The 12,590-nt window shown below is 37.2% G+C and overlaps 2 protein-coding genes across 4 annotated transcripts in view; both read left to right on the forward strand.

Annotated features, from left to right (window-relative positions):
* Positions 1-3,873, forward strand: part of Mipp2 (Multiple inositol polyphosphate phosphatase 2) — a 104,662-nt gene extending 100,789 nt beyond the window's left edge. For all 3 annotated transcript variants that reach the window (XM_083135495.1, XM_083135496.1, XM_083135498.1), the window contains exon 10: positions 2,594-3,873. In XM_083135495.1, coding sequence (XP_082991621.1) covers positions 2,594-2,759 — 166 coding nt within the window. In that variant the 3' untranslated portion in view covers positions 2,760-3,873. The remainder of the gene's footprint in view (positions 1-2,593) is intronic.
* A 1,368-nt stretch (positions 3,874-5,241) lies between these two features.
* Positions 5,242-12,590, forward strand: LOC145998834 (uncharacterized). Its single transcript, XM_083135499.1, has 3 exons — positions 5,242-5,520; positions 9,407-9,676; positions 10,290-12,590. The coding sequence occupies exons 2-3, from the start codon at positions 9,455-9,457 to the stop codon at positions 10,524-10,526; spliced, it is 459 nt and encodes a 152-aa protein (XP_082991625.1). The 5' UTR covers positions 5,242-5,520; positions 9,407-9,454; the 3' UTR covers positions 10,527-12,590.

Below are 12,590 nucleotides of genomic sequence, written 5' to 3' on the forward strand. Positions count from 1 at the left end.
TCCAAATTTACCCATTTCAATAGGCTGTTGATGGGAAAAGATAAAATGAGGATGACAAGAAGAACATTTCTGCCATATTGACACTGCCTAGAGCTCCAGAGAATGTTGAATGAGAAAGTCACAGGCGACGTCATAACTCCTTTACCATAATACGGTAGTGTCCAAAAAGTAGAAAAATTGAAGGGGGAGACCATAAATAATCATCAAGGAGTGTAACTCACCATACGCGCATAGGCAACAGTACTGCTAGTGTCAAATAGGCCCATGATTGAAAGGTAAACAAAACACAATATATCAGAACAAGAGTGCCTCATTCTGTATCGAACGCTCATTGTGATTGGAGGACAATCTCTTGGTAAAGTGTTCAATGTACAGTAAGAACATGACACAAAGACGTCAGCGAAGAGTCATCGGACGCCTGAAAGCAGGTCAAACACAGACTGAAGTCACGGCAGCGTTGACTGTGCCACAGTCATTTCCAGGCTTTGGAGACGGTTCCAAGACACAGTAGATGTTCACGGTAGGCCAGAACAAGGTTGTCAACGAGTAGCAACACCACAACAGGGCCGATATCTGGCTTTAACTGCACGACGAAACCGGACGATGCCTGCAAGACAACTGTCCTCAAAGCTTGCAGCCACCTCAGGAGTTAGAGTTTCTCTCGCCAAACTGTGTACAGTTGGTCTCTATGTGTGTCCCGCTTCATCCAGTGCACAGAAGGGCCCGCTTGCAGTGGAGTCAGCATTATCGAATCTGAATCCTGAACGAACGGAGGAACGTGCTCTTTCACAGATCAGTTCAGATTCGGTTTGCAAAATGATTCCAGTCGCACATTCATCTGGAGAGAACCTCGATCACGATTTAATCCAAGGAATATCGTGGAAAGGGATCAGTTTGGTCGAAATGGAATACTGATATGGGAAGACATCATACTCAATGGACGTACAGAGCTGCACGTTTCTGCGGGAGGTACTCTTACTGCCAGAGGCACAGAAACGAGGTACTCCAACAACATGCGCGACTTTTCAGAGGCGCAGTCGGCTCAGACTTCAACTTCAACGATGACAAGATGATAATACATGTGCGCATAGAACCAAATTGGTTGACTTTCTTGAATCCACCGCATGGACTGGCCACCAAGGTCACCAGACATAAAATCCTGTAGTGTGTTAAGGAGACGAGTTAGCTCGCGATCCTGCACCAAAGACATTTCCAGAGCTCCGCACTCCTCTTCATGGGAAATGGAACCAGCTGCCTGTAGAACTTTTGAACGACATTGTAAATAGCATACATGCTACGTCGTTGCAAGGGGTTGTGTATCTGTTAGGAGTAACTTCACCCCATACAAGTCTCTTTTTTCGTCCAAGAAAGTATCTTCCATTTTCTTATTATTTTCTTTTTTTTTTTTGCATGTGTGTCTTTACACTGAAAAACAATTGTTAATTTCATGCATTCTACTCTATTGTATACCATATAACGTTTTGATTAATTTTCACTATGTTTTATGCAGTTCTGTCACTTCATTAATAAAGCTTTTTCTCATATCTTAGTTATGCTTAATTTTTGGACACTACTGTAGTTATAAATATAATAATATGTTTTACTTTTAAATTATTAACAGAAAATGCCTGTGGAAAAATCTGATAATCGAACTTTAAATCAGGATATGGATAGTATATCATGTGCAGAACCTCCAAGGCGACCATCTTGGATTTCGGACGTCATGTGTTGTTTCTGACACATTGTAATACATAATTGCATGCCTCCAAATATAAGTATCCTCCATATACATGTCCTCCCTTCGTGTAAAAACCCAACCAACTTAGAAATGGTCAAAATGACTCCCACAGGTATTAAGGAGATAGGGTCGTTTTTGTTTGTTAATTTCTTCAGAGGCAGCCATCTTGGATGTATGATGTTACACAGGCAATACGTCACAATAGTAGACATCAACGAAATATCACAGGTAGTAATTTCCCCCCTTTATATGCCAGAATGTCAAGTAAAGTGTAAAATATGCATAAAATCCTTGCAGAAAAGGGCACGAAAGAGTTTCACTAGATATATCTCTAAAACAGTGCGAGAAGGAAAAAAAACTATAAGAATCAATTTTATTCCTTTTTCAATTCTGAACAAAATATGTATGTATATTTTTTTGTTTCAAAACCACTATTAAAGGAGTTATGATGGATTTTAATAGTTAGTGCATGAAGCGGTAGCCATCTTGGATTTATGACGTCACACAAGTAATCTGCCACAATTGCGAGCAAAACACGTGGTAGTACGTTATTGTGTATCACACTAGCAACATATTACAGGTATATATTCCCTTCATTCAAAAACCCACGGGCTATAGAAATATTGACATATGCCCCTGGACTATACAGTAGTTCTTGAAATATAGAGTGACCATCAGATGGGCGAACAGATACATTTTACAAACTATTCTTTTTCACAATATTGTGGTATTGGTGGGTACTATTATTTCTGTAGAACTCGACTACTTTCCATATCTTGACTTATTTGCTAATAAATATTTATGCTGATAAATTTTCTGCTGTATGTTCTTCATATATGATATTCCTATTTCCAGGTGCGAGCATGGTTTCCAAATGCTGAGTCTTCATCAAGAAAAGGCAGTTACTTTACCTGGTTGCCAGGACGCAATTTGCCCCTTTGACACATTCTTGAAAACATTCAATAGCAGTATAGAAGACTGCAATTTTAATAAGATGTGCTGTTTAGATACAAATCTTTGATTAATACATGTAATACTAAATAATTATATAAAAATGCATAGACTTTTTAGTGAGATATGTAATTTTACACTCATGCATTGCAGCTGTGTATGTGCCTTGAAATTTTATTTGTTTTATGTCAGTCTAATTTCTTCTCCTTGAATTTGTTTTTGAGCTGTATGATATGATCAGTAAGTGCTGTTTGCTTATAGGTTGTAAATAATAATAATATGAAAGTAATTTATATTGGAAGAACTTACGGACTGGCTACAGTCTATTCAGAAAGTGTTGTTTACATCCTAAATTCACAAAGTCAAAAATAGTCAAAAAAACAGTAACATATATATCTTTTCAACCGCTGCTTCAATACAAACATTAATAATGGCATTAAGAGTATTTCTCAAGAGACTTTTATAATATGATCGTGAACTTTGACTGAATATAATAGCACTTAGTAAAACTTCATCCTTCCTTTGTTAAATGTTTTATACACATGAAATAGCTGTGGAAAAGATTACGATCATTAATTAGCATTTGAACATGTGCAGTACTTATTCTAAATTTACATTTAACTTGATATAGTCAATATTATGTGACATGTATGTTTAATATCCGGATATAAGATTAAATCTTAAAAATATAAATATAATGTGGCTTCATGTAACAGAAAATATAAAAATTACAATCTCACTTAATCTTGTTGGGATTTCTAGCATTAGATTCTCTACAAACCTTCGATGCAACTACGTAGTTTAGTTTCATTCAGACACACAAAGGCCCATTCCATATCTCCAGGAAACTTAAATCACTACAGAAACCGTAACTAAATATTAGGGGCGACAAGGGGGGGGGCACGAGAGGAGTTCCCCTCACTTTTGCCACTTTATGCTCCCGCACTATGGCCTCTTAATGCTAACCTGGTCTACCAAGAGAAAGTAAACTGTCCTTGCCCCCAGTTTTTTCACCCAATCGCTGCTAGTGCTAAAAGGGTTTGGTTCTAAATTTAGAATATGCTTTACTTGAATGAATAATGAGATTTAAAATGTTTGCGAAGTGTATGAGAGATAAGTTTCCCAGTGATCTTTTTTACCATTTATGACAACTGAAAGTAGTGTTTTTTACGTAGTGTAATTATTACAATAAAGATTTACATTTGTAATGACTTGCTTGTTTTCTTTCCTTTTCCCAAAATCCCAAGATATTTCTAGAATGAGCACCAGAAAAGTGTTCCCACTTTCATTTTAATAATGCCTTCAGTCCTTTATTTTGATACACTAATATAGGGTGTAGTAACATACAGAGCAAATGGTGAACAAGAAGATGCATACGAATAATGTTTCCACATATGTTTCTATATATTAATTTCTGTTATAGATTATATTTCATTGATTTTATAGCTCCGTTGTTAATATTGCAAAAAAATCAGTGTTTTTACAGGCACTTTGCTCATGTTTCTTTTTAATAAGTGAAATAAACAGATTATCTGTGCACAGGTTTTGTTTCAAAAGCTTTAATTATTACGTGTAGGTTTGTATATTTTTTCAATTGATATTTTAAAATTACTCCTCGTGATACAGGATATGACATTTTAAAACGGCATCTAGTTACACTCCAGTAATTAAATTACCTTTTCAAAACTAAAAATATATATGAGCATAACGACTTAGGGGCTGCGGCGGAGCTATAACCTACTTTCTTGCTAGATGTGTGTGCAGATTAGTATTTCGTTTATTGTACTGAAAAAAAATACGAAGGGCGCCAAACCGGATTCGCCATCAAGCTGTGCTTGAAGTCTTCTGTACGTACGTACATGTTCGTAAATTTCATACCTTCTTTCCACAAGAAAACTCGCCATAATACGATATCTAATAAAAGCACTGACACCAATGTCCACCATTTGAATAGCTGACTGTCGGTTTTCCGAAAACATCGCCTAGCGGTGATAGAAGAGACACTCATTACAAACCGCCATGAGTAAATCGACCCAATCGCAGCTCTTTCTATGGTGGCTATGAAACTAAAAAGTCCTGGTGTGGCTTGAACGGCCCTCGCATATAGTATTATATTGTGTCCAATGATTCCATTTCCATGATCGAGCTGCAGTATATTGTCACAACGATTCAATCTGACTGGAAAAATCATTATCTATCTTGTCCTAAGCATGTTTGTTTAGATCTGACATATCAAGACCAGATAAGGAAAATATAAATTTGAGGTCGTAGGGTACCAGTGAAAACATTTTGCTAATAATGTTAAAACCTCTTCGTAATTGAACATTGCGAGAAATGAATAACCTTTGAACAAATATAAGACTCGTGCCAATATACAACCGCTTTTTTCTGACAAATGGATCAAAAACGGTAGTAAATCTGGTCTGCTTGGGGTGACGTCATAACATAAACAGCGATCCATTTTATCTCGTTGACTTTGCGCCTGAAGCAGGGATCAGTCAGTGTGTGTTAAGCGTCTTTCTTCCCGTGTGAAGGCAGCAAGGAGTAAAAGATAACTAGTTCTTTCGTAAGAGTCCAACAGTGGTATTTATAGCTCGGGAACTTGTTTATATCCGGGATAAGTGTACCAGGCTACCGCCAGCCAACTATGATGTTTCGCCACGTGAACATCGTTGCCTTCGCATATTATGTTCCGCCTTGCAGAAGTGTCGTGAGTGCTGATATCTGTCGTTTTCACCAAAAACACGAGACTTCTGATTTTAGGACAGTGTAGTATCTATTACCATGTTTGCTGTCTTCTAAGCTACTGCAACACCACCTACCTTGTAAAGGTCAGTTAATTCTGTTGTCTTTTCGGAACCTTAACAGGTACCAGATTTACACACAAACTAGGTAAAGTACAAAGTTAGCATGCACAGATAATTCATATTTAAAAATCTGCGATTTTATACGTACGTGAATGTTGATTACAAAATGTCCAAATGCAACTTAAATATGAAAACACACTAAATCTACTGTACTTTATTTAATTGTTGTTTAATTTAAAAGTATTTTAGCAGGTATTTTTTAATATGACAGTCCAAGTTTAGCACAATGAGTTATACCAGTTCTTCAGAAAGGTACTAGTTCACTTATTTACGTAAGACAACTTACTATGCCAGAACAAAGGTCTTTAATTTAAAGTGTTACTGACGAGATTACGTTTGTGACCTTGAAGAGGATGTCTCTATATTTATGTCTACTGTTTTCCCACACGTGTGTTAAATAAATCTCTCTAAAATTTAAGTATACATAGTTAAGATAAACGAACAATCACACTTCAGAGTGATCAGGCAGCTAAACGAACGTTTTAAATGACTACGCGTAAGCAGCATTTCGGATATTGATCAGCGCCACGCCTCGAACACAGCTGACAGCAGCGCTGCTCGTTAGAAGTGGGGAGGATACCATATGGTAAGATTGGCATTTAACCTCCATTCAAACTAACAGCCCTAGAAGGTATAAGAAATTATTATTATATAATTGCCATGTAACAAAGCGTAAATAATTATTTATCTGTAAAGTCTTGGGCATTTTAAGCTGTGTTTTTATTTGCCCGACGAACTACGTAAATTCTACAATTGTATTATGCTCGGTGAGGGACTGGAAACAAAATTCTGTTCTGACCTTTTTATTAACCCGGTCCACATCAAAATATGGAAAAGGGGTGGGGAAAGAACTTTCTGTTTACATTTTTGATCTCTAAATTTTCGTCTTTTTGGAGCATGAATAAACTGTAATAAAAACCAGCAGACTCTTCTGAATCATTCTATACCACAGAATGTCTATAATGCTATTTCCAGATCATTCCCTGACATTCGTTACGAGACTCGGCGGCAAGCGGCCCGGCGTCAGCGCTTGTTTTTCCCGGATTCAAAAACCCTCTAGGTCCCCCGATTTGTCAGCCTGCGATTTTTATTTATGGGGAAATCTAAAAAATAAAGTATACAAAGACAAAACCGAAAACCATCTAAGAGTTAAAAGAGCGTATTGTACGAGAAATCGGAATTACATTAGACGAACTTGCACGTGTAAATGCCAATTTCCTTCGGACATGCCAGGAATGTGTTGCAGCAGAGGGACATCATTTTCAATACCTTCTGTAGTCGAGGTTAGTACACAATATGAAAACTGTAATTTTAATAGCCGACTCGAGCGCTGACGCCGGGCCGCTTGCCGCCGAGTCTCGTAGCTAATGTCAGGGAATGCTCTGTAGTTATGTATGTCTTCCCTTCACAAATTCAGTGGCGAATTAATTTTTTTGGAGAGGACTATTTTTCTGTCACACTCAACTAGGAATTGTTAATTCTAATTATGGGTCACCAATATTTTATGATTCACATATTATACACGTGTTATATTAGTAATTTTGTTAGAAATTGAATGTAGGATTCATGAATGACAAACTCTTATATTGTTCATTTATCCACACATCCCCTAACATCTCCCAAAATTTTCTCAACACACTCCTAACATTTTCCCCAAAGGCCTAATTTACTGTCATTTTGGCCCTAAACATACCTTTAAAACCACCTAAATACGACCTTACACGCCCCACCTCAGATGGAAAATTCTGGATAAGCCCCTGGATGGCGATGACCCCATCCACCTCCCATTCCTCGTTTAAATTGTACATCAGAATTACAAAAGTGCTAAATAAAGAAACAGCAATAAATTTAAAACTCTCTCTCGATTGAACCATTTGAATATTTTTGTTGGTACAGATTAGCATAAATTAATGTTGGTCAAGTTTCCTGAGATTTGACACCATCGGACAGATACCATCGTACATAAATATATGGTACGCGAAATATTCTTCTTCCCGGTGTTTAGAGTATATAAGAATAACTAACTGCTCGAGATATAAGTAGAATGTTGAAGTCAATTTATGCACGTTTTGTCCCAACTTCTGTTTTGTTAAAGAGCCATTTATTCGCAGTACGAAAACAATGATTGAAATAAGTGAAATGCGTTGAAATCGTGGGCTTCAGCAGAAATTTTTGCAGGGGGGAGTTCAATAGTAGAAACAGTAATAATTATTCCCACGGTTGTAAATGTTATTATATTATAATTAAAACAAACTGAATAAAAACGCAAATTTTATTGGAAATTATTATTATTATTATTATTATTAATTTAATGGGGAGATTTTTCTACACGATCTACTAGACGAGTGAACATCCAGCACAGCTGTTTTCTATTATTATTATATTTTTTTTACATTTCACACAGAGTACGTTAATTCACAATTATTGTACTGTATTTTGTTATTAACTTTTTCGCGTTTTGCTTAAGAAAGGCTTCAAAAGTTAAATGAAATTTGACTCATAAAGTTTATGTTGTATGGCCTCTCACCTAGAACTATAATTTTTGGAATTTTGAAAACTGGAACCATCTGTTACTTGGAATTAAATGATAGGCTAAAAAAATATATCCTGGTTTCCATATTATTCGCTCATTATTTTCGATCTAATGCACTTTTTACTTTGGTTATTCTGTTCGCATACTAACTACATAAACTTTATTTATGTTATTAACAATAAAAATAATAAACTTTCTGCTGGACGATGCCAATTTTCAAGGGATGGGGTCAACGGAGACGCTCGATCCTGCCGACGTCAAAAGGTTGAAATACATATATACTAATATACTTAAATATTAATAAATTAAAGCTGCGAATAATGATCGTATTCCTACGAGATTTCTTCCTGACTTTTGTAAGTAGTGCACTCATAAAACCAGACCGGAACATTAATTTAGACATTATTGTAAATTTAAACATTTATATTCCTCTATTATGCTCGACAGTGTTATTTTTATGCTCATTATTGATTTGATTGATTGATTTGGTTTATTTTACTTTGCTTTTCTGCCACTTTTGGCTAATCGCGAAGATTTGAATGAGTGATGATATGATGAAATTGATGAAGGAAAGTCACATAGAACATCCATGCCCAGGCCGGGATTCAAACCCAGGACCTCTGGCATCGTAGCGTGCTGTGCTAACCACTCTGCCACGGAGGCCGGAATTATGCTCATTATAATAGGACATTACATGTAACATGATACACTCCTCGACAAATTCTTCCCTGTGACATATATTTAATTATCAACATGAAAGCTGGAATAGTATCAAGTACAGGTTTGGATTTATACTTATATGTGGAGGGCCGTGACTAACAAATGCTTGAGCCTCCCATCCCCTATATACAATTACATATAACTTTAAGGTGTATTTGTCAGATAGATATATACATGTATTTTACAATTTATCACATTTCGAATATATCACTTCTCATTTTATGTTCCTTTTCGAAGCAATTTTTACACGATGGGAGCTTCTTTGCAGATGGATTGATTGATTGATTTGGTTTATTTTACTTCTCTTTTCTGTCACTTATAGCTTCTCGCGAGGATGAGGATGAGTGGTGATATGATAAAATTGATGAAGAGACATGACCAGTTCAGGATTCGAACCCGGGACTCCCGGCGTCGTAGCACGCTGTGATAGACACTCCGCTACGGAGGTCGGCACCTTTGCAGGTAGCCCCCTATCAAATCCGGACCTGTTCGGATAATTTGATTGCATGTAGTAATAATTAGTGGAATATCTGTATTATTAATCATAAAATAATGACAGCTTGAACTGAAACCAAACTCAACTCTTCTCCTTGGCAGGTGAATTCAGGATGAAGCTATCCTTTAGGTGAATTATTCTACTCCTCCATGTTGTTCTACCGAAGACGACTGCAGGAGCAGCCTTTGAAATGGCACCTCAACTGCCTCATGAGGATATTCGCAATGGCTGGCACAGTGCTTGTGCTCACGTTCGTGGTGAACATTGCAGGGTTTGTCTATGTCGCCCTCCTGACAAGTGTAATGGCAGTCGTTTTCTTCTTCATCTACGTGCTGTGGTACTTCACTGTGCGACAGCAGCGACTGCAACAGGTAAGTGTACTTGCAAGAAAATACATGATTATATTTGTAGACAATGACTGTTCAGCAACGACATTTCAACTGGGCCCTCGCACGTTATAAAGGGGCATTCATAATTCTGTCCGGAGTTTCCGGATCCAACAGAAAAGTAATCAAGAATTAAGCATATCATTAGATGTGGAAAATTCACCAACTCACTTTACCTTTCTCCCACATCTGTAAGTCACGTCTGTTCGCACGTGCTCCTGCGCATGCGCAGCAGACAAACTACCACCCGTAACTGCGTTTTCCCCATCTGTACTTCTGTCCCACGACGCGAAACTAATTTTTTGACTACCCCTCGTATATGGTATTACGGTGCTTATTTTTCGGCCTCCAGGAGCATAAGATTATTGACACATTTCAATTATATCTTCATCTGATTGACATCTTCATGCTGCAGCTGTGACATACACCCTCCTAAGGACCAATGACGTCGCCTACCTGCTCCTCCATAAATGAATGTTGCACAGCCTAGCCGGGTGCGGCCTTTCCACGCCGAAATATACAGCCTCGTTCGTATAGATCTCGTCGTTCTTATTAAAAATGAAATCACTCTCTAACACCATTTTTTATCTCTTTCTAGAATTCCACCGGGACACCAGCCTCTAGAGCAGCTGACCAGCCACCATCAGAAAACGTACCCGAAATTGTAACAGTGAGACCTGAAGACGTCAGAATACCACCGCCACCATTTCCCTGTCCCCCACCGGACTATTTCCCTCCGGCCCCCCACGACTACACGCCGCCGCCTACATACGAAGAAGCCATACGAGGCGTGAAATCTTCAGGTGACAATGAACCAGTGACTAGCCCTGTATAAATTTCATCCCGTAAGAAAGACTGTGAAAATAAGTGCACGGTAACTTTGCTCTATGCTACTGACATCCATGTTTAAAGAAAGGTTTCATTCAATGCTGTACAGTTTTTTTTTCTTTTGCCGTCAACATTACTTTAAATCATCATCATCATATTCATTATGTCGTGTGGGTGTCGCTGAGGAAGAGGGGAGGGTTTTGGGAGGTTAGAAAGAGAAAGAAGTGATCGACAGTTCCACAAGAAAGACGATACTCGTATGTAGCACTATTAAAAATGGAAGTCTTACCATAAGAACCCATTACGAAATTAATAGGTACAGTACGTATAATCACAGAGTATTATTAATACGTAGACTGATGATTTATGTGCATTAAAGCTAGCAAAATATGCATGCACACATGCCATTAAAACAAAACTATGCAAAGTAATCAGGAATGCAACTCTATTCTATAGAATACAAAAAGGAGGTAAAACTGCCACAAAAATAACACAATATGTAAAGTTGTATTTCATTGCAAATATTCCATCAAAACTATTTTCAAATAATTCATGTTGCAGTTTATAACTTAGTTTTCTTTTTCAGATTTATAACAAGTTATTTCTCTACACAGTAATCTGTAGGTAGAAAAAGATCTCTAATATTACACGATATAACAGGAGTGACTTTTATGTTGGGAACATTACAGAAAAATGGAAGTAAGTAAGTATATTCACTTTCTAACAAATATTACAAAATAATATAGCACAGCAGTTCATCCGGTAACCGTCAACAGTGAGGAAGAAAGGTTAGAAGAGGCAAAAGGGGTGAAAATATTCCTTAGGCCCACTTTAGATGGAAGCATTCCCTTTAACATTTTTCCTAACATAAATGCTTCCAAAAATCTTACAGCAGATTGTACTTTACACGAAAGCATTTCATGTAAAATTTCGGTAAGCTTTTGCGATTACAATGTATAATCTGTACAGCACGAAAGGCACATGGAGTTACACCATCTATGGTGAGTTCACGTTAATTATAATTGATATAACTAAAATATTCTTCCATACGTGTACAGTAAAACATGTATTTAAGCAGCGCCATTGAATTGTATTTACCTAAAACCATTTAATAATAATAATCAGTGGGTCGGCAGCTCTGGAAGGGCCTTGAACTATCTCCCGACTGCCAGTCTCCCTCCCACAATCCTACCTAGAGGTGTGGAAAACCATTTCATAGGAAACCTTATTCCTCTCGGTTGAATAGTTATCGGCTACCAAAATTTTAAGTGATTCGTTGTTTACATCTCACGCGGCCGCCATTACATCTGCACTTGTGACCTAGAGGTCGCTTCTGATTGGTTATGCTACTGAAATAGAGTCGGTTCTATTCTTGAGAAATGCCATGGCAACTGAAATGCCATAAGATTTTTCACTTTACACGGTAGCACTTTCGTCATGGCGTAAATGTTAAGGAAAATCATTTCGTCTAAAGCGGGCCTTAGTCGAACAGTTCATTCTCCTCCATACATAGACATGGTGATCGGTGTCTGAGTGTTGATTAGGATTCATTGATTGATTGAGTTTATTTTACTTCGCTTTTCTGCCATTTTTGGTTAATCATGAAGACGAGGATGAAATTGAACTCGCAAAGAACACCTATTCCGGTATTCGAACCCCGAACCCTTGTCATAATAATAAGCTGTTCTATCTACTCCGCCACGGAGGTCGGCAAGGGATTGGTTAGGAATATGCATATCTGAATAGTGAAACTAAGTAGTTTACAATCTGGTTAAACATTAACATTATGCGAGTATTAGGCAAAAGAAGTAAAATTGTGACCAATTCTGTCACTTTATAAGCAAAATGCAACAAAATAAGCATTTATGGTCGGAATATCCTAAATATACTACATAAATATGCTTAAATTTACTCATATTTTTACAAAACACATAAGAAAACAGTTATTTTTTAAAATAAGCCTTTTCAATTTTGTTTCTTAGAAGTATGCATTTGCATATAAATCTTCAGTCTAAGTATAACTCTTACTGTTTCTCGAAAAAAGACACCGCTATGAACCAAATACATTCAA

The sequence above is a fragment of the Lepisma saccharinum genome, chromosome 14 (genome assembly GCF_977018435.1).
Source record: "Lepisma saccharinum chromosome 14, izLepSacc3.1, whole genome shotgun sequence".
NCBI lineage: Eukaryota > Metazoa > Arthropoda > Insecta > Zygentoma > Lepismatidae > Lepisma > Lepisma saccharinum.